Here is a 23,895-nt window from a genome sequence, read left to right as displayed (position 1 = left end):
CTTAGGTGAGTGATGTATTGTACGGTTTTAATATGTTTATGAAGCAGATTGTAACAAATTAAACTCGAAGATTGTCCAAGGGTAATTCCAAGCCTATTCCTCTTGTAATTCCTTTTAAATAGAGAAATAAATGTTTTGGTCAGGAAACAGTTTATATTATATTCGACTGAGAGGAATACCTGCTTGTCTCTATTGAAGAGGTGAAGGAGCTGTTTAAAGGCTCACCTAAAAAAAGAGGCAAGTGACCGGCTATGGGTTGACCTAAGGGAGGCCGTTGTTAAGGGGCAGACGAGAACCTTTTAGGCTTTAGTGGCAGAAGGTTGCAGGACAAGGGTTAGATCTATCCCTTCACCAATTGAGGAAGATAGTTGAATTAACTTCATTTCCACTCCATATGCAGCAAATTGAGAACCCGATAAATTCCCTGTGTTGGAATATTTGCCCATAACTCACTATCGATAAAGGAAATTGAGCTGGCCATTCGAGGAATGCGCTTTTCTGCCACAATGGGTCCAGATGAAGTCACAATTTCGATAGTGAAACATGAAGTAACCCTTTGGAGTAAATTATTGTTTCCCGTCTTTAAAAGCTGCTATGAGAATAGGAAAGTCTCCACTTTCTGGACCGGATGTATTATTGTTCCCCTTTTTAAAAAGGAAGACCGAAAACAGCATGGAAATTACCGTCAGATCGTTCTTCTAAATGCTGTGGGTAAAGTTTTTATGAAATGCCTGTTCTCACAGTTAAGCGCATGGGCTGAAGATGATAAAATCATACCTCTTGAGCAATTGCAATTCAGGTGAAATCACAGAACCATTGACAATATAGCTGCCCGACAATTAATTAATGAGAAATATGTAACTGTTAGAAGGGGAGTAAACTATGCGGCCTTTATAGATTTGACCATGGCATTTGATAAAGTGGACTGATCAATGCTGTGGAAAAAGCTGTCAGGATTAGGTATGCCGGGCACCCTTCTGCAGTTAGTTATTGCCCTCTACTCTTCTACCTAATGTAGAGTATTATTAGGTGGGGATCAGGGACTCTCAAATGAAATAAGAACAAAAAATGGCCTAAAACAAGGGTGCCTCTTAGCCCCGCTGCTTTTCTCTTTATACATCTCAGATTTACCTGCTCTTCTTACACAGAGTAGGGGTATAGCCCTGACTATTGGGGGCATGTCTATTATATGCGCATGACATAGTAATTTTGAATCTCATCCTCAAAGGGCTTAATAGTCAATTGGAGATATTGCAACAATTTGCTGACGCACATTATTTGAAGATAAATATTTCTAAAAGCAAAATACCTTGCTTTCATGACAAGAAAAAACCTAAATAAGTCAATTTTTCTTGTCATCTTGGTGCCCAAAAATTAGAAGTAATGAAGACCTACACTTTTTGGGGAAAAATAATGTGCAGTAATTGGAGCGATAAGTCTCATGTGATGTATTATACATGGAGGCACAGTCTCAAGCTAAGAGCTTGGAAGCTCTCTACAGCGAGACAGGCAAACTTTACTTTTCCTGTCTTCTAGAGGTTTATCAGGCTAAAATCTCTGTCTTGCTACTTTAAGAAATGGAGCTTATAGATATTGTTAAATGGGGTTTTATAATCAAATATAAGGGCAAGTGTTAAGAAATCTCACTCTTGCAATACCTCGATTTCAGTGGCAGCATTCAGGCTGGAAAGGGGGATAAAAAGTGCATATGTCTGGCAATGAGTGATAAGGACACACTAAGGTATTTTGTGAGAAAAGAAATGACCATAGGCAAAAAGGAAAAGACAACAATGTACAGAAAGGTCATATGTGCTGCTGCCCAGCTTGGGCTAGATTCAAAATTGGTCCTTTCACTCCCTATGTCACAACTAAAGGCTAGTTTAAAACAGTCCTCGTTGGCCTGAAGCATTCGCCTAGATAGTGAGGTGTGTCTTAGAAAGAGGAGATACCAAAAAGTAAAAAGATTCACTTTTAATTAATAAAGTACAGCCTTACATAAAATGGAATTTGTCCCACAGAGTGAGCCACTTTGAATACTGTTGTGGTTAGACATGCTTCTTTTTGAATTGTCTTACAGCTAAATGGTATGGCACCTCTGCAGAATGTAATTTATGTCCGAATGGGACTCAAGACTTGAATCACATCCTATTTATTTGCCCAGCTCTTTTACCCTACTGTCATAAATGGCTGGGGCCTATGTTTCTGAAGTTGTGAGCACGAAGCTCTGAAATCACTTTATGACCCCCTCCCCCCATGAATTGTTTTGTTATAGAATTTTTAACTTTTGTAAGAGTTTTTGAAATTTGTATTGATCTTAATGTTTATTTTGGATTTTTGTTTTGAATTCCTATGGTCTGTAAAGAATTCCATGAATTCGAAGCTTTTAGAGCATTTTTACATGGTACATTTTTATATATAAGACTATTTGAATGTTCCCCTTTCATGTGAGTCTCTTCGGAGTTCCATAACATGAATAAAATAAATTTGAAACTTGCCACAAAAACACTTCTAGTTAGGTTCCTCTCCTTTAAAGTATGATTTAGGCTTGGTGGGATTAATGTGAAAGAGTGTATGCTTTGCCTGTGATGTCAATGTCATTTTATATAAAGCTACTCAAGCTATAGAGCAACATCTGTGTAGTTTCAGCTTTTAACACCTTGATCCACCTCCTGAAATGCTATGTCTATATTGTTATTGACCAGTATTTTAGTATTAAACAAATGTCCAAATTTGAATGCAAACATTTATCATATAGGTGACGGACTGACACACTATCTTTTTAGGTTCAATAGAAGATGATATCTATGGTGCGTAATCATTTGCACTCCTTTAATCCTTTTGAACTCATTTTATTTGTTATTATGCATACATTTGTTTCATTTCTATTTTATTTCTTCCGTTCTGCAAAGTCTAATAAGTACACTGGCAACTGTTTCATTTAAAAATTGAACATGTTTGTTATTATTTTTCTAAAACCGAGAACACCGTTATGAAACATTATTCCTTTTCCAACCCACGTTTTATGCACCAATATTGTTATGTTATGTATGTTATTAAGATTTATACAGCCCACAGCTATTCCAATGAGTGTCCCAGCGCTAAATAGCTTTATTATACTTTCCTTTCAGTCAGATACAAAATTTGAAATGCTGTAGTTAAATGTCATATGATGTATCTTGTTTTTTCTATTTAAATCTATAGTTTGTGTTCAAACTCAGCACTGCAAAGCAACAGGATCACTATTTCCAAGCATCCCATTTGGAGGAGAGAGATGCATGGGTCCGAGATGCTAAAAAAGCAAAAAAATGCATAGAAGGTGGTCAAAGGTTTTCTCGCAAGTCTACAAGGAAGTCCATCCGGTTGCCAGAATCAATCAACTTGGGGTCTGTATGTCTTTAATAATGACTTAAAATATGTTATTAGTCATTTCAAATAAATGAGGTTAACATGAGGTTCATGTCATTCACAAACTTTCACACGAGCGCAGTTGTGCTCAGGTACGCATGTACACAAAGACACACACACAGAGCAATCGAGGTGCCTTTGCAATGTTATTCATTGAATACTATTGTATTTAAGGCTAACTATCTAGGCCGATGCCTAATTATTTTACAAGTGCAACTCAAGCGCTAAAATTAAAATGTATTGTATAGCTCTACCTGTCCCATTTATTGACCTCCAAAAATGTAAATCTTTAATTTTTAAAACATGCAACATGGCAACTCTTCTTCATGGAAAGACTCATGATCGTGGGCCAACTTGGGGGGGGCCTCTCCGACTCCTATTAACTCTGCCCAAAATCTAAGGAGTATTTTTGATTCTCAGTTATCTTTCAACTACATTATAAACTAACTGTCATATACCTGTTTTCTCCTCAGAACTTTGAGGAAACATTTGCCTCTTCTCCCTGCTTTCTGTAGGAAAGACAAAGTGCAGGCTCTGATTATTTTTCACCTAGATTACTGAAACTCCCTACTTTTTAGGTTGAGCCTTGGCAGCGAGCATGCACTGTCTCTCGACATGCTGTAAACACTATATGGGCTTCTAGCCCACTTACTGGCTTTTTATTGTAAACTTGCTTTGTCATTTCGAAAGGCTTGCTTTCTAGTGGGTAATCTTTATTCTTTGTCCCTCCTCTAAGTTGGTTGTTAACAGCCAGGGAGCAGTGCCGTACTACTTATATCGTTCCACTTTGGAGCTTTTAGCTCTTTGTCTGGGTCTATTTTTAATTTAATTTCTCATTGAGAAATGGGTTCTCGATGGAACGTCTTAGGAACGAGCATGGTGCTCCATCTCGGCACCGCACTGCTGTACCCAAGTGATCCTCAGTGCACCACAAAACCACGGTATGACATTAATACGGCCAGTATTCTCCTAGGCAAAGCACAAAGAAAACAATAAGTGAGCATGGCATAACACAACACAGCCACGTTAGTGTCACAATTTGCTCTCATGCCCACCCCCAGGGGGCTGAATTGTGGGACTTTCCAATGTTATAAGCTTCTGGAACCTCCCTTTCATGCACATACTGACTTTCAGCCATTTCGACTCTACTTGGAAATTGACATCCATTTCCAATCCATGCTGGGTTTTGTGGAAGCCAGCCTGCTCATGCTGGAAGCCAGCCTGCTCATGCCTGAAACTCTGTTACCTAGAATTCCCTGCTCACTGCTTCGTCTCCACCCCTGCAGGTCAATGATGGGTGGAGGAATTCGGCTCATTTGTGGCAGGCTGCTGTTAGCCTGCTCACACCAGATGCATGTCCTTACTGTGAGTTCTTTTGAGCCCCAGCGCCTTTCAGTCCAGGGTTCGTCATTGTATCTGTGTACCGGTGAGACCCAACCTTGTCTCCTGACATTTAGTAATTCCTTGTTCCTGAACTAGCGCTGAATGCAGTGCTACCTTGACTCCTGAGCTTTGCGAATTCCCTGTTCCTGAACTAACACTGCCTGCAGTGCTACCTTGGCTCTTGAGTTTTTGCTCAATTCTTGTTCCTGCGCCAGCACAGCCTTCAGTGTTCCTTTGTTTTCTTGACTCCTGATCCAGCACTATTCTAGTATACACGTGTAACCTCCCCTTCTGTGTATCCTTTTCCAGTTCCTACCTTTTTTCCCATTTCCTTGGTTTCTGTTCCTAGGTTTCTGTCTTTCTATTCCTGCTTTCTTTCTTATATTACCTGGTATGTTTGTTACTTGCTTTCTGACAAGTGTGCCCTGCAATTTCCCTCCTTTCCTGTTAAGCACTCCTCCTTGCGAGCTGCTTGTCTATCATGCTTGTGTTTAGTTCCACTCCCTTGCTGTTACTGCCTTCCGTGTTCCTGTTTGATCGCCAGGATAAGTGGGCAGAGCTGACACCCTAGGTGGTGTTTCTTGTTCACTGTGAGTATTGTCTTTGAGCTACGTTTATAACATCACCATAGGTATCAGCTCCACAGACCCTGCTTTTGCATACAGATCCTATATGTGGGTATTTGTAGTCTGTATCTGTAACAGTAATTGTGGGTGAGTGACTTACTGAGCCTCAGTCTTACCATGTGGAGCTCCCGAGTGCTTTACCCCACATTCCCTTTATTGTTAATGTTGTTTTATATATATGTTATGCACATCAGTCCTGGGTATAGTTATTCTGAATGCTAAATCACCTCTTGAATGCCTATCCTTTCTGAGTTCTAGCTCGATTTGTGCAGGCTTTCCCTTTGGATCACTTTTCTCGCTGACTTCTTGTGTGATCCTGGGCAGCGCTGTGCTCATCTTTCTGCTTAAATTTTCTTCTGAGTCACCAGTCCCTGCCCAAGTCCCTGATTGTGTCTCATACAGTCCCGGACAGTCTCTGACAGTCGGATTTTATCATATTAGCTGAATTTCGCCATGCTTTTTGATAAGGTGACAAGTGCCAGCTGCTTACACAAATCGTCCATGATTTTAGCCTAATGTCCATTTTGTTCCGTGCTGTGATCTTTTAACGGATGTCATTAGTCCGTAATGTCAGTACATCCAGGTCACATAAAGACAGTGATAGTTCGATCACCAAATAATAGGCTGTGTCTTTATAACAGTGAGTCCTCATTTTGTAGGCTGCCCCTGTCTTTATTCTTTTTCTTTGGATAGTTGGGCATCTTTCTTTATTGGACCTTATACTAGCTCCCCCTTGGAAGTGAGGGTAGTGTTGCTGCTAGTATTTGGGCATCAATGGGAGCTGGTCAGCACTGCGGCACTATGATACCTTTCTGTCACTCTGCAGCCAAAAGGACGCTCAAGAGAGGGAGGGAGACAGCAGGTTTGGGCGGATCTCTCATGCGAACACAAGGAGATCCTCAAGCACGTATTTTCTTCAGTGCAAATTTGGATCTAGTGCATAATCACAGCTACAGACTTTGGCACTGGGTTCGAGTCTCCGCGTGATTCGGGTCAAATCAATTAATCTCCACATGCCAAAAAAAGGGTTCTGACCTTGTGTAATATAAGTGATGGTCAATTAAACCGCTTCAATCTCTTTGGGTCAAGCTTGCAGTGTATAAAATTGCAAAAAGGGGGAAGAGGGGCCCAGATTTTCACACCATGAGCAAACTTCCTGACCTTGAATGTACACATAATGAATGGCATGTGCCGCTTGTTGAACTCGTCCCCGCTAACCAGACATCTAGAGCAGACAGCTCAAATGCAGCCATTTATTTCCATTTAATAAATATACAGCTTAAGCATAACATTTACTTTTGATAAGTGAATGACATCTCTACTTCCCCTCCCTGCTTTGGGATTATGATGACATTTTGTGACATTTAACGAATGGTCCTGTTTTTCACAGATGGGCAGATAAAATGCTAATCAAAATTAGTTTCACACTTCTAAAACTTTGCCATTCGGTTAACAATACATGTGCTGGTCACTCGTGAGCATTCAAGGTGCGTACTGGCATGCACACATTTATTCGCAAGCACGTGCCTTGTATGCATGTTTTATGTTATCTTGCGTGAAGCAGAAGATAAGTATTAATCTGAAGATGTTCCCAGTTAATTGCTGCGCAACCCTGTGGTGCTCATTAGCTTTAGTTACAGAAAGTACATACACACCAGCCAGATAGTGCAGCATTAACATAGCCAAGGGGTCAGATCTTTGGAAAAGATGTAGACAGTAGCTCATCTCTCTCCACTGAACTAAGTCCAACTCCTTCCTGAGCCGGTCAAAAGTTCAGAAATAATGGTCCTTGTCAAGATGTGGTCACTGGTTCCGTTTGATCTGAAGCACGCATCACTAGCCTGGAATAATCAATGATGACCTGTCACTGGTGTTTAATGTAAAACGAAAACAAGTAGGTGCCAGGGCCCAAGATATGCTTAGGATGCAACTGCAGCTTGCACCACCCACAACCCCTGCTAATAATACAAAATACCCACAGTAGCAATGGCCTGAATGCACTGCTATTATCATTTTTTAGCTAATATTAATTTGTTAAACTAATGTGACCGATGTGCTCTACTGAAAATCAGCAGACAGGGCCACCATTACAATTACATACCACACCACATACATTCAATCCACACCACAGAATTTTACATCATGCCACATTATTCAACAGCACACCACATAATACAACTACACTACATACCACTTGACATAATTACACTCCATGACTCACAATCCGACTCCATGTAATTCCAATACACTCAATACCACATAATTACTATCTGCATAATTCCACTGCACACCATGCCACATAATTTCCACACTTACACACTACACACCACACAATTCCACAACTAAAATGAAAATGTGACTAGCTTAAATGAAGGTAAATTTCTATTCTAATAAGGACACATAGGCGAGGATTATGCTTTCCTTCTTTGCTTTTATTGATCAGCTCCATGACACAGTGACCATCAATATAACCCAAAAACGACTTTTCCCATGAACAGTAGAAAAAAACAAAGTTCCTAAGTCCTTTATCCTTTTCTGCAGCCAGGCCCCAGTATAGTCCTCTCTTGCTACCTATTCTCCCTCTTTCTTCATTTGAATCACGCTATCTGGATATCTCACGCATCTTGCTTCCATCCATCAGTCCATGCCAAGATATTAAATGGCAGGGATTGATCCACCACCTTTGCCATCAAGTAACATCAATCAAGAAAACATCAACAATGCATCAAGCAACAAAACCGTTTTAAAGACTCTACCAACTTGACTTTAAAATCTTACAACATAGCATGAACAAAGCATTGACGTAATACGTAGTTGTAATGAAAAATCCCATTACTTACTCCAGAATGGGGAGGTATTGCCTCTCCTAGAGCACCAGTTGGGATAATCCTCGCCGCCGTGTCCTTAATAGAATTGAAACATACCTTCACTTAAATTAGGCACATTTTCATTCTATGTCAGGACCAAAGGCAAGGATTATGCTGGTTCAAAGCTTACTTACCACCAATTGAGCCATATCTACCACTGGCTTAAAGTAGAATCTCTTGAAAGTAGAGTCCGAAGGCCAGTCCACTGCATGCATGAGATCTTCAAAGCGTGCGCCCAAACAGAAGGCTTTGGAAGCCATTGCACCTCAGGCTGAATGTGCCCCAAATTGTTTGGTATCTTTACCAGCCTCTTGCATCAACCAACGGGCTATGGTTAGGCAATAAACTGCTTTGAAAGGGGTTATCAGAGCAATAATGAGTTGTCTCTCCAAAGGAGGTCGCACATCTAGAGTAATTTGCTCATAGGCTTTGAGGCAACTTACCGCACAGACCTTGGGAGACTCTGCAAAATCTGGGTACAAATTTATACGAGTATTAGACTTGATACGCATACTGACTCCGAAAATGACCCCCGCCCAGGGAGAAGACTGAACACCTGACACTCTTCTACAAGATATAAGGCAAAGCAACATGGCCAACTTGGCTGAGAGCTCTTTCCGAGACAAAAATTGGTTCAACTGCCAAGACAAGAAAAGGTTCAAGACTAGATTCACATCTCAATGTGCTGCATATCGCAGTTTAGCAAAACCCCTGAGGTAGCCTATGGACAAAGAGATGCTCACCCACTGAAGACCTGTCCACTATGGCATGCCCCGCCTAAATTGCAGAGCAGATGGCGATAATTGATCGATACACCAAGCCCTCCTCCACAAGGCTTGAGAGGAAATTCAGAATTTGTACTACATCTGCGTCCACGGGATCCACGTCCTGTCGCAAACACTTACTTACCCTTCTCGTCCGGGCAAAAAGGTAACGTTTGACAGTGCTGTCGGCCCAAGCTTTTGAGAAGAGGAGCTCAGACTGCTGCGAAAGGCCTGGGAGAGTCCAGCGTTGCTGGTAACTCACCACGCTATCAGCATTAAAGAGCCCTCTCCCACCAACTGGTGTGGTTCCTGATCCGGACTCATGAGAATGTGAGGAAAGTGGGAGAGATGGATTGGAGAATCCCAGTAAAAGTTCCAGAAGATGTGGAAACCACACTTGAGCCCTCCAAATGTGGGTGACCATGACCACTTCCGCCCGCTGGCTGCAAATCTGAGATGAACCCCTGGTGATCATCGGCAAGGGTGGGGGGACGTATAACCCTTCTCCGGACTCCAGTCCTGCAGAAAAGCATCTGTCGCCTCTGCTGGCTGGGGGGGTTCAGCCTCCAACTGAAGAACCAAGACAATTGGCAATTTTGGTGGAATGCTAACAGGTCTATCAAAAAAGGCCCATTTTTGCCTGTAATTGTGCAAAAGACCTGAGGATCCAACTTCCATACACTGGAATCCTGGAGGTGTCTGAAGTGCCAGTCCGCGACCTGGTTCGCTCGACCCGGGAACTATTCCACTCTGACAGAAACCTGATTCTCCAGGCAGAAAATCCAAACCTCTTTCACCATCTCCATTTATGCGCATGACCTGGTACCCCCTAGGTATGATATAGCACACCATGGACACATTGCTAATCTTCAAGAGTACTGAAGACTGAATTCTGTCTTTCATTCAACACCGAACAGAGAACGACCCCGCTAGGAGCTCAACCAGTTTATATGTAAGCTCTGTTCGGATGGAGACCAACTGCCACCGGCCCACACCTTGCGCCCAGCCCAACCTGCTGGCTTCGGACTCTATTACCAAGTCCGGAGTGAAACTGAAGATTGCTCAGATGTTCCATGCCTCCATGTGCGCCAACCACCATCCTATCTCCTCCTTGGCCTCTCCAGACAATGGAACCAACTGGGAATAGGTGAGGCCTTTCCTGAAGTGATGTGTCTTCAGGTGCTGCAGGGCCAGGTAATGCCCGTAAAAATTGCGTGTATGGAAGATGAGAGGAGTCCAACCAGCCGTGCAATCTGCCGGAGGGAAGTGAGGGACCTGGACAGTGTTTGGTGCAGTTTGTGTCTGATCTTAGCCATCTTCCGAGACGGAAGACTTAGGGACGCCATAATGGACTCGATGAAGATTTCTGACTGAGAAGGGACATGAAGAGACTTTTTCTCATTTATCACAAACCCCAGGTTCTGCAACAGAGAGACCGCTGACTGAAGCTGAGAAGCCATCCTCCTGGGGCATTGGGCCAAGAAGAGGATGTCGTCCTAGTAGACGATGAGCCGAATCCCCTGAGGAATTCTTAGCCGGCCTTAGAACCTTCATGAAGCACCAGGGTGTCGATGACAGGCTGAAGGGAAGTGTGACAAACTCGTAAGTCTGAGAGCACCACATGAATTGTAGGAACCTGCGATAAGGGGCAAACACTGGAACCGTCAGGTACGCATCCTGCAAGTCTAGACAAGCCAGTTAACCATCAGTTGAGGCACACATAAGCACAAAGATTATTTTTTTTATAAAAACAGGATGGATGTTCAAAGTCCACAATACGCTCCACAGTTTTCATTGAATTTTCGTTCTTTATTGTTCTTTCTTGTCATGCCCATGAATCAATACAACACAAAACAGCTGACACGTGTTTCGTCCATCAGGACTTTTTCAAGGCTAGTGCGTATTCAACCAGAGGTTGGGCCACTCCTTCGTCCCTTGCTCAGCCTCAATGGTGACTAGGTCCTTGTCCCATCACAATGGGTCCTCTCCTTGTGGACCAAATAATCATATTTATCGGCTTAACATAAATATATATGTGCCGAAGTCAACAGATAATGATACACCTTATCTACTACGAAATTAGATGGAAGTCATGAACATCCTTATTTTATGCCTCATATGTCGACCACTGTGTCAACATAGAACTCCGTGGACATCCTTATTTCTGCTGCAAAAAAACCTCGAGTCCCCCAGATTAGGGCTCACTCAAATAAAAGTTGCCAGACAGGTCATGATACACCTGTAAACGGGACCCGTAACAGCGTCTCAACTCCAACGTTCGAAACCAAATTCGTTGGTTTCGAACGTTGGAGTTGAGACCTTCTCTGTAATTTCCGACCCCATTCGCAAATCTATCCTTAAACACTGCCCCACATTAAATGTTGGTACCCTGAATCTAGAACGGCCAATGTTTGCCTTTCGAAAGAATCGCAATTTGAAAGACCATCTAGTGAGAGCCGCAATTCCCAAAACAGCACCTCCACTCACATTGGATGCACATTGGGGTCTGGCACCTTTGACTGGGCACGTCAAATGTGGCAACTGCAATATGTGCGAATGTACAATGGAAGGAAAATCTTTTTCTTTTGACAATATTGTTATTAAGTCTAATGGTTTTTCTAATTGTAATACATGCAACGTAATCTATTTGATTCAATGCCCTTGTCATAAGAACTACATTGCCAGACTACTCAGAAAATCAAAACAAGAATTGGACAACACCGCAGTAGGATCCGATGCAACGTCCAAAATGCGCCACTGGTCGAACATTTTAACCATGCCGGCCATCAGGATAACGAGATCAAGTGGACTGTATTAAGAACCATCAAGTTGCCACCGAGAGGCGCTGACCTGGCACAAATCCTTAACAAAGAGGAGCTCAAGCTCATTATCCATTTGGACACAATACGAAATGGCCTCAACAGAAATGAGGATTGGATGACCTTAATTTGAATTTTGAACTAATTGTCCTTTGACCATATAGCCTTCTTAAATGCTATTCAATTGCTACATGTGCCTCCTGCAATTCCATCGTATGTTGATAATAATGCTCTCAGTAATTCTTGTTTATACAATTTAATGATGTCACTGCTTTCAATCCCTTCATACGCAATTCCGACCGCCCCCACTGACCCAACATGGCCGCCACACAATCCTTCACTTCGTCGGCGATTGCGCTGATTGAACGTAGAGAGCGTGCATCATCACGTGTCCAAACACCCTTCCTTAACCTAGGCACTCGTGGGCTTCACTTCACTAGCGATCGAGCTAGTCACCTGCACTGAGGTAAGAATAGGTCTTGCTCCACTGCGGAGCTCCCCCGCATAGGTTCTCCACACCAATCCTCACCTCCTTTCTCCCATCCTAGGCATCCTTGTGATCGACAAGCTGCCCACCTACAACGCGGACACCCAGATCCCCTTCATCGGCGCCGTCGCTTTTAAACCAATTCTGCTCCACAGTACCGCAGTTGGGTTCACCCGGTTGAACTGATCGGTGAGTTTTTGGCATTCACCTCGCGTTCCGTACCCCCCACCTCATTTTCCCATCCCTTCTAACCTTATCCTTCCTTCCTTAGAAGCCCATTAAACCCGGGAAACCTCCGATTTTCTCCGCGTCCAATTGGTCACGGTGAGTTCCCTGCAACACATGGTTAGTGTCAGCTAGCGAACTCGGTAATGTCTTAGTCGTCGTTTAATTATACAGCACCTACCCACAATCTATCCACTCCGATATTCCCGTTTCGGCACCTTCTCCATACGTCCAATACCTTCGACATCAACGGGCCTCCATCACGCGCTACGTTACCGTCTTTCACTCTGCTCCACCATACTCGCGTATGAGAACGCACCATGTCACCCTTACAGTTTTGAATTTTCTTCTGTTTGGCTTTGAGTTTGTCATGTTAAATGAATTAAGGAGTCATTGCCTTATTCCTGGTTCTTGCCCAAGTTTTGCTTAAACTTTTAGTGAATGATCTTTCTGATATGACCTGCACCAACTGACCTTGCACTTTTAAGTACACTGTGTGGTACACTGTTTCCCTATCCGTGTTGAGGTTTTAATGTTTTCCTTCCTGCCTCCTCTCCCGCTTTTTACATTTTTTACAGGCAGTGCGCTCTCAGGCTTGTCATTAATTAGTCGACATGCTGAACAGCATGCAAGTTAAACACATGAGCAAAAAATTGTGCATGACTGTTTACCGTCTAAAAAGCTTGCCCCTTTATTCTCTATCGGCGTTAAGCTTGTTTGTTTAGCCTGAAAAATGTCTTCAAAATTGTGATTGTCTTTAAGTGTTTTGTTTGTTGAAGGACACAGGACTGTGTCCCACTCTATTTTGTTGTTTGTATATTCTATTCATCACGTATATTATTAAATCTATATGTCCGGCTGGACGTTTCCAATTAATATAGCGCCGATTCTGGACTATATTTATTGTTCATACACTGAAGTGATTTTGAAGGACCATTTGTTTTTTGAAATTCCATCTTAAAGTGGTAGTACACCAGCCACTTGTTGAATTCGTGGAGGTTGATAACCGGATGCTGCCCCCCCCATAGGACTTCTTGACCCAAAAGAGATTGCTGATAAAAACCCCTGGGGTGCACCACAGAGTGACCGATCACTCCTTTTTGAAGGTGAGCCTATGTCTTCCCGTTTATGAGGGTTGCATTGCGGGCTGAAAAACATGGGGGAGATGGGTAGCTTCTAGGGGGAACCATAGAACTCAATGTGCAACCCTTGAACAGTCTGTAAGACCCAAGCATCTGAAGTAATGGCCATCTATGTTGGAAGGAAAAGAGCCAACCGGCCCCCCACCCTGACACAACCAAGAGGAGCAGCACTTACCGGATCTGGCACTGCAATAGGAATACCCCTTAGATCCTATGCAGCCTTGGCAATGTTGTCTTCCGTGGGACAGAAATTGGAGAACTGTGGGTTGCTCTGATACTTCCCACATCTGGAGCCTTTTCTCCTAGAGGGTTGATTGTAGGTAAGACAGCCGGACAAGCGGCCCCTCTCTCAATCGGCCCCAGAAAAGACACAGGGGAAAGACGCTCTTGATGTTTGACTGCGCCTTATCCAGTGACATAAACCTTGTAACAAATTTTCCTAATTCTTTTTCAAAGGAATCCCCGAACAACCCCCCCAGAAAACTGCTCCCGCCTCTGAGGAGGCCAAATCCCCCAACCTGGGATCCACTTTAATCAAAAGGGAGCAACGCCGCTCAGTAGAATCGCTCCGTACAATCACTTGCTGGGCCCAATTGGACAAGACATCTGGAGCGATGAGGGACCCGGAAGCTTTGGTCTCTTCGGCCATGCCCAGGATCTTGGACATGGGCCTTATGGCGTGTAACAACTTGTCCTGGCACAAGCGCCAGGACCTGTTGATGCCGTTCTTGGGGTCTATGGTGAATTTGGCGAGAATTGTTGCCATCTTGGTATCGATGTCTTGCGTGCGAGCTACCTTCCCCTCTAGGGATGGGCGAAGCATTCTACTCTAAGGCGATTGCAGGCCTCCTTCTCTAATGGTTTGTGGAGCCCCTGGGCCATGTAATTGGCTACTTTCGCCACCGGGACCAACTCTGTGTACCTGGGGTGGATAATATTGTTAGGGTATAACATATCCAAAGTACCCTGAGGAGGAGGGTCAGAAGTTGGGCGCCAGGGCCTAGAAGGGCCTGAGTCATCATCCATATCAGAAGTGTCCCCGTCCCCATCCTAGGGCTCAGGGGAATTGAAATGGGGGCCTCATACTGGGGCTCTCCAAAGTCCGTGGGGGCGTCTTGGGGTGAGGTGCTGGCTAGGAATGCATGCTTTAAGCGATCCAAAGCGTCCCTGTCAACCCCGTAATTACACCGATTCTTGGGGGGGTGGAGGTTTCACTGGTGCAGACTTACTCTGCACAATCTTCACATATTCCCTTGTTATCTGGGCAGAAAGGAGCTGCTCCATAGGACCCATTAGATCATTTAGTGCCCTGTAAATAAAGGAATCCACAGCTGCGTAGAAGTCCTCATCCCATTGGGGGCATTACTAAGAGTTGACCTCCACTTACATCTCTGCCTGGGATTGCTCGGCAGGGAGGTCAGAAAGGAAAAGTGCTGCATGCTAGGATATTATATGAACAGTCAAGGAGGGGATATCAGCCAAAGCCTGAATGAGAGAGGGCTGGAGAGCCCTTAATATGCACACGCAAGAGGGAACAAATTGTAAGCTGGGAGGAAGCCCAGCCTATGTGGGTGGCTGAGAGCACACAATCAGGAGGGCGCAAGCCCCAAGGACACAACACCCTTCAGATCTGGTGGGTATAACTGCCATGGAACGTGTCCTCACCAGTTGTTACTATCCCAAAGGGGCATCATAGATCTACAATACAGACTCAAATGGGTGCCACCAGTGAAAACGGGGAAAATCAGACCCAGCCATAGGCTGAGTGTTACCCTTTGTCAGGAGGACAAAGCTCGGCCACTGCGAGAGCTCCAATGGCGCTTGTTGCACTCCTGAGGTGAAAGAGACGTGCGGCGCAAAGCTATAGTGTCTAGCTTGTCCAGCACCCCCTAGGGGCGTCGGGGTCGCATTGCAGTGCGTTGACGGGCCGGAGTCGCGTAAGGAGCGCAGTAGCATTCCAGTGAAGGGAATCTACAGAAAGAAAATAGGCAACACACAACCCCTTGTCAGTTTCATTACATCAGAACAATGCAAGCAGAATAAAGCACAGAAAACGCAGTTAAGGCGGGCCCCTCTGTGGGATCCCCACATGAACAGGCAGCGTGAGCACTTTGCACTGAATTTGCCCAAACCCAGGACAAAAGCCTAGAAATGCACAAACGATCCAGAAAAATGAGGAGAAATGTAAACCCCAATTAACTGGCTGCTGAGCAGTGCAGAAAGAGGGAAAATAGGCGATAACACAGGTTGGGGCCTGGCTGCAGACAAGGAGAAAGGACTCACTTTGTTGTTTACCTATTGTTCATGGGAAAAGTAGTGTTTTTGTTATATTGTTGATGGCTGCTGTGTCATGGATTTGAATGATAAAAGCGAAGAATGAAAGTATAATCCTCACCTCCGGTCATGACATAGAATTCCAATGCAACCCACATAATTCCCCTCCAAACCACATACATCCACTCCACTCCAAACGAAAACACATATGTAAAAGACATTTACAATGCCAAAAGCTCTAACTCTTGCAAATGCGAGACCTATTGCATTGCAAATGCTTGTTAGCCTTCCTCTATATCTTCTTAAAAGAATGGAGAGATTCTAAAATACTGCTTGCTCTTAATGAGTGCCCACTCGTTAAGCTGCCAGTATGCCATTCTGGTCTTTTATCTTTGAATTTACTGGGGAACTGAAACTCCTAATGATGCATGAACTACTTGCATTTCATAGTTTTTCTTTAACCGTGCTCAGGAATAAGCAAGAAGCTTTGTTGTATGAAATGATGAAAAAAGACATTCATATCTTCTTCACCCTTATAAACAAAAAAACATTTCTATTCTTTTCTCTATGTGCAATTTGAGACTTAAGTACATAAGGTGAACAGAGAAAATCAGATTTTCTTTTCTTTCAGAGCATTGAATTTGAAAGCAGTGTTCTGTGTGAAATGAACAGCATTGCGGCTTCAACCTGTACCGATGAGACTTTTTTTTAAATGGGTATTTCCCCGGTGTGCGAAAGCCATTAGAGGCTGGTTTACAAAACCCAGGGTCTCTTCTGGTGCCTCTGTCACTTTACTCTGCCAGGCACCGGGCACTTACCCAGTGGGCTGGCAGGTTGCAGTCCAGTTTCACTGCTGGTGGGGGCTGCTTTTGTTACTGGGGGCCTGCTTTTGTTGCTGAGGGCGAGGCTGGCCATGTTGGCTGCCTCCAGCGCTTCCATTTTTTAAAAATAATCAATACAAAATGAAAGGTTTTAAAGCGTGGCCAGTCAGACCACACTTGCTTGGTGAACATTTGTTTTTGTATTTAGATAGTTTTGTCTCCTACAGGGTTGCCACAGCAGTGCTGTCCTTCTGGGCTTTAGTGGTAGAAGGCTGTGGTTTGCTATTGCTTGACTTAGCAAGAACAGTATTGTTCTTAGTACTATCTCTTCTGATACTCACTTGGTCCTCCGATGGACCTTGTTTTGTGCCTATGAGGGTCTGGACATAGAGGATCCGTTATCAGGCCATCCAATGAGGACCAGGAATTGGATAACCATTTACAAGATAGTAATCAAATTCATATATATAACTCTCAGGACCAGGCTATACAAGTAAAAGATTATCACTGCTATTCTGAATCTCCTGAAGAAATTCAGTCCGGCCAGAATCATACAAACCAATAATTCCATTAGGGCAATGCAAAACAATAACATTAGTATCTGGTATTCGGAGATTTCCATATATTGATTTCTCCCTGTCATACATAAATCAATTGGAAATGCACAATCAAGTTAACCTCTTCTGTGCCCATGACGAGATAGTCTCGTCATGGAGCACGGTCGCGCTGTGCCCATGACGAGACTATCTCGTCATGAAACCCACCAGTGTGGGAAACGCCCGGCACAGGAGGGGGAAAGGGCGTGGCACCGAAGGGGTTAAGGAATCAATCATGACAAGACAGAGTCTTTAGCTTAGTTATAGCTTAGTTTTATTAAGTAATCAAAAAGGCAGGTGCATTATTAATTAGCATTAAAGATTTAAAGAGCACAGGGCAGTTCTGAATAGCTTAGGTCTTGCCATAAGGTGACAAATAACTCAGGTAAGTTCAGCCCAAGCAAAGGACAGCTTAAAAGCAGTGTTCCATTGGAAAAGTTCAGGAATGGCCCACATTGCTTATGTGTCAGCTGAAAGGGGAAAAAGGTAGAGTGCGCTAAGTTCTCAAAAGGCCGTCTCTGAGATTAGGTGTGGCTCGGATCAGGAAAAAAGTCTTCATTTCTTTTTCAGATCAATGTATAAAATAATCCTCCAGTGCAGGTGGTGACACCTCCTCCATCACCTCATTGTGTCAGATCACTCAGTCCATTGGTCAGTTTGTTTAGGAGGTTGCCATGAGACATAAAGAAGACACATTTTGTAGAAAAGAGGTACTGCTTGTCACGTAAGTTGTTGAATCATCCGTTATACATAAACTTCCACAAACAATGGTCCATTGCAGCAGGCACATGAGCGGATTCAAATGAAAAGTTCCCATAGCAAATGTTCCCAAAGAATCGACTTTGTAACAGTTAGTCCTTGTAAGCGAGTGAAAACTCTTCTACTAGACGCCTTTTTGCTTCACATTGCAAGTTTATGGAACTTTCTCACAATGAAGGAACAGTGTAAAGAGAGAAGGAAATGCAGGCTTCATATATATGCTTTAAAAAATGTGCAGAATATAAAGTAAAAGAAATACACATTTAATGAATAAAAAGCAATGCACTAATATTCTCACAACGCATAGGCACTCAAAATACATCATTAGTCGTATTGTAATGACATTTTACTGCATTTTCAAAGTACCAACGTGTAACATTATTTAAAATGATAAAATATTAACATTGTTTCAAGTGGGCTACATTAGTACATCTATGAAGATCTAATATTGAAAGTTTGGTATAATTATTATTTGCTATAACTGTGCAACACCACTTTTTCTTTTATCACTTAGTGCACAATTTTCACATTTACAATAATAAGCTTCGGAAAGAACCCTTCAATATCACACATAAGAATAATTAGACACATTGAATTTAATTAAGTCTTCACATGCATTAATATTTCAATGAGTAAGGTTAAATTTTCTTGACATGTGAGTTCTTTGTTTTTGCACTCCAAAGCACATTAAAATAGCACATCAAGATTGGTTTATAAGTCTAAGAACCTATATTATTATGTGAATATAATTCCATCTATTCTACATTTATCTGCATGCTTTTACAATGCAGTAACTAAGTTATCTCATGTCTGTTTTCAGTGTTTCTGCAACGTGCAATTAGTGCATGTTCAGTCGTAGATTACTCAAGATGTCTCAGGATCGGTTTGGCTATTTATCAAAGGATCAAGCTGCTGAACAGCTGCATCACAGTACAAATATGATAAAGACTCTTCAAAATTCAAAACAGTTTATTCGCTTCTAATGTGACCAATGCAGCTCATTGCATTTTAGGATATTACATTTTACCATTGCATTTGACATGTGTTAGAGTTAGCTAACCCCTGTTGGTCACTTCTGACATAATGAATCTTGGTTCATGTTTTAGGGAAAAAAAGGATTAAGCAATACATCAAATCAGAATCACAATAGTTATTCCAATTATTGGTGATAGTTGGTAGTAGTTTATAGGGTTTTATTAATCAAATCTTTTAGTAGATCATCTTTATTGCAAATCAAATGTTAAATTCAGATTAATTTCAATAATCAATATATAAATGACAAAATATAAAATGAATATTGGTTAATCAACAGTTATAATCAAATGGGAGGGAGAAAGAAGAAAATATGACCCACTCAGCTTCTTTTCTCAAATGTCAAAAAATCAGGTGGAGAGTGGATCACTAGTCCTGAAAACACCAGGGTTTGCAATGTCAATACCGTGTACCGTTAAGAAACCCTCATTATTTTATTGGTTAATCAAGCCATGTAATAAATGAATTAAAGCATGTTGCATAAAGTAAAGAATCCCTACTCTACAATTTGGGTCAAAATGGAGTTAGTCATAACCCATTAAGAGTTCTAATTCGAAAGTGTGAGAAAAGCATGATGTTTTAGCATTTAAATCAGCTCAAAAAGATCAAAATATCAAAGCCAAAACATCTCATAAAGAGAGGTTTGAGAATCTCAGTAGAGTCTCAAGGCAATGGGATATAAAAGTCTGGGTCTGGGTAAATAGAAAAGAGTGGTGGTGGTGGTCTGTATAGTAAGAGAGGGCTGTGGAAATGATAACCTCCTCTAGGAACATGCACCATAATAGACATCAGATTTCACAAAGCCTTTGCAACATGTTGCTTTTCTCGTTGCCCATCTGCCACTCAGCGTCCAGTGCTTTCCTGGGAACAGGCAAAATACACAATTGCTGGACGGAATGCAGAACAAATCAAAACATTCACCCCCAGTCAAGAGATCTGGGTTAAATCCATCATTCTTTTGCTCACCATGCCACCCCAGTTTAGACCTGGCCATATGCAAATCAGTCTTGACCCTGTGCCTCATTGGAACAGTCCAGCCCGAACTGCCAATCCAGGTCCTGTGTATCTTTTGCTTTCTCGCCCTAAGTGCGCCAGGTATGCCCAGACCGTGGTGTTTGTGTAAGTAGAAACATTCTGTGGAAATATTTAGAGCTATATAATAATCTATTAATTATTATAAAAACATGTTCAAAGAGAGGTCAAGAATCAAATGCTTTATATGTGTATTTAGCATTTTCTATTCAAGTTTGTTTTTCAAGCAGCATGGCTTCAGTCATTTGAGGCCATGTATGAGTAAATAGGATAGCTTGCAGTTTTATGCATTCTAAACACATTATTTTCATCAAAACTTGCACATAAAGTTTGCACATTTTATTATGACCTGTGTTATTTTACTGTTAATTTAAAATCTCTATCTCAATACCCCATCTGATAGTTATTTTTAAGCATCACATTTTCATCACAAGTGAGTCTTTTCTTTTTATTTTCAAACCCCAATATTGTTTTGCTTTTATGTATTCATCACAAATGTGATAATTTAATGCTAAATCCTTTTCCATTCGTCTGTCTCTGTCTCTTACTTTTCTTCTCTTAATACAAAATCTACAAAGTTTGTAAATTGCAAGGAAGTTTAATCCTTCAAGCTATTGTGAACCAATTTCCAATAACAGAAACTCTTTTGCCTACATTTACTAAAACACTAGGTGCCTCTAATTTTGTAAAACCATGGCTCTAAAAGGCATTAATTCTGTATTTACAACTAATAAAGGTCTAGAAGTACTGGCTGCCAATTTGTCAACCACTGTTGAAAGCTTTCAAATGTTCTCATCATTTAAAATAAATCCTACTGGTGGTATTGTTGCATCAAAAATGTCTTAAACCAGTTTTGTTCAATCACCTTTACTACGTGTGTGCCAATGTGATGGTGTCATTGTTAAAGCATCTATACTATATACATGATACATCTTAGGAAACAGCAAAGCTAAATACAAAATACCCTCTGAATCAGCTGGCAATTGAAAATAAGCATCATGTCCACAAACAAAATAAACCCCAGTAATTACTATTTCTACTAATTGTAAAATGTATCATGTGCTCATAATTTCAAATTACATGTCTACTTCTACTTTGGGATCTTCTTTTGTAAATGCATATTTTCCCTTTTTATCTACTGTCTAATTTTGGATAAATCTTTTGAAATTCATCTTCTTTCTTCTAAACGTTTATCAACAGACCTCCTCTTTGTGTTTACTATGTCAAATATTTGTGTTTCTCCACTCTAATATCAAGATAAACACCTTTCTAAGAGTCTCACTAAGCAGGTCAATCAATCAATCAATAAGCTTTATTTGATCAAATTAATGGCTGCCATAACCGCACAGAAATAAATAGAATATTCACAGTCATAGCAGAAATAAAAACATGCAATCACTTGAATCTTAAAAACACAGTAAAATAGTTAAAAACATGTAATTTATCCTCAGATTTATGGCAGCAATAATAAAGCTAAGTAAAAATATATAATCACTAAAGATGTATTAAAACAACACAATTTTATAATTTAAGATGCATAATATTTTTCTTTAGCTTTATAGCAGTAATAATATAGCTAAGTACAGAAAAACTCATTTCTGGTGTAGCTAAAGAATTCAAGTACCCCAAACCATCTATATATGATGTAAAGTGTTTGTGCAAAAGAATAGAACTTTAAAACAGAACACTTAACGGACGGTACAAATTGCAAAGTAGCATAGAGTGCACGATTGATTGGAAAAAGATAGCATCACAAGGGCATCAAGAAAGAAATGCAACCCTAGAGCCGGCCAAAAGAAAGACAACTAGATGATGTACCATATTTAATCTTAACCTTGTGAAATAGAATTTGTGCTGAGGAATGATAAGCCAGGTTAAGTAAGATTTCATGCCTGGAGCATTGAAAATTTGCATATAGCTGATAATTGTATCCATGCTAAGAGACCTTTCTGTTTGGCCCCCCTCCCTATATGAAGCAAATAGCTTTTTGCTCCTATCTTTTGTCTGAGGGCCTATCGTTGCTTGAGAGTCAAAACGGGTACTCAAGCCTAGATCATAAAAACTATTTTTAACAGCCAACCACAGAATGATGGCCATATTACCAAGGTTTAAACAATACTCCAGAACTTCCCTCTAGAAGCCAGCCTTAGGAATGCTCCATACCTTCAACCATTGTAGAGAGGATCTGTCTCCACAAAATCCTCCAAAAACACATTCCAAGTGCTAGGTGTAAAATAAAACTCAAGGTAGTTTGGGGTGTCACTAGGAGCCTTCAGAAAAATGTATTTTCTGATGCTTGCAACTTTCGTGAAGCAGCACTCCTGCACCAAGTGAAAAACACTTGCTTCTATACAGCTGGGTCATCTCAATGATTGGTTTACGGCCTAACCTTTTGGCAAATCTGAATATCATTTCACAGGCTGCCCCCATCTTTTGCGTTCTCTGATTGTTTAACAACTCCCAAGACCCATTAGCATCAAGCAAAATTCCTAGATAGTTAACAGAGGGTAATTTTGTCTTTAGATATCCCCTGACATTTGGACTTAGTGCGTTAGGGCCTGCAATTCATGATAAATAATTCATGGTGATTCACCTTTAGATTTAATTTTGTCACAAAATCATTAAAACCGTTTAAAAGATTCTGAAGGCTGTTTGCTGTTAATGCTAAAAGAACTGTGTTGTCCGTGTATAGAGGTACTGGTGATAAATACAGGCCCCAGCTAGGCCCGCAGAATACAAGGGTTCGCTCTCCTGTAACAAAAGCTAGAAGGAAGTTGGCACGGAAACTGCAAAATACAAAGACAAAGTTTATTAACCCTTAAGGGTGGTCCTACAACCTATACAACACTCTTCAGTATTGCATAGAGTAGCACACAGAACTTGCGCACACAGTCCCCTTTTATACACAACAGAGGGGCTCATAAGTGGGTGGATACAACATGAAGCAAAGAGTATTTCCTTTTATGGACATTTTCGATACAGAATCAATATGTGGGCGGAGTTAACACACTCCTAAGCCCGCGAAAACATGGTCAAGCAAGGACTAACTGATAACAGATGTGGTCAAGTCTGGGCATGCGCCAGACGGACAAAGGAGCTATTTATAGACTGTTACTAGGCAGATTATGAGAGCAACTGATACGAAGATAGGACTCTTCTCGTGCTGAGCACGTGGAGACACGACAATACAAAATGGAGTCCAGACATTAGTCAACATAAGAAAGAGAAACTTGGTCCAAGGAAGGGGAATTCATGTCTTTAGTGAATGCTTAATTATCGCTGTTTCAATTTTCAACACTGGGACTGCATGGGTGCCAATTCGGGGGACATCTTTACAACATAACCCTAAAGTGGCATCTAGGGAGTTAATATAAAATGAAAACAGGAAAGGCCCTAAAATACATCCCTGCCTAACTCCCCGAGTGACCCATATTGGTTTTGTGCAGTCCCCAGATTGAGCATAATGCACTTTTGTTTATGTGTCCCAATGCAGACCACTTACTCACTTGGCCACTGGATTCAAGCTAGCCTGGCTGATGAGGGAGGTTACCCCAAAATCAGTTCCAGGATGCTTGTTTCCGGTCCAGAGAGGACCTGGCCTGACAGTTCAGGCTGGACTGTTCCCGTGAGGCACAGGGTCAAGACTGATTTGCATATGGCTGA

General features: G+C 41.8%; 1 protein-coding gene across 1 annotated transcript in view; it reads left to right on the top strand.

The window, feature by feature from the left end:
- PLEK (pleckstrin) overlaps positions 1-23,895 on the top strand; it is a 392,598-nt gene that overhangs the window by 142,700 nt on the left and 226,003 nt on the right. Inside the window, exon 3 of the mRNA XM_085612714.1 lies at positions 3,202-3,383. Coding sequence (XP_085468840.1) covers positions 3,202-3,383 — 182 coding nt within the window. The remainder of the gene's footprint in view (positions 1-3,201; positions 3,384-23,895) is intronic.

Source organism: Triturus cristatus, chromosome 6 (assembly GCF_964204655.1).
Source record: "Triturus cristatus chromosome 6, aTriCri1.1, whole genome shotgun sequence".
NCBI lineage: Eukaryota > Metazoa > Chordata > Amphibia > Caudata > Salamandridae > Triturus > Triturus cristatus.
The sequence above is the reverse complement of the archived record's forward strand: the minus strand, read 5'-3'. Positions and strand labels throughout refer to the sequence as shown.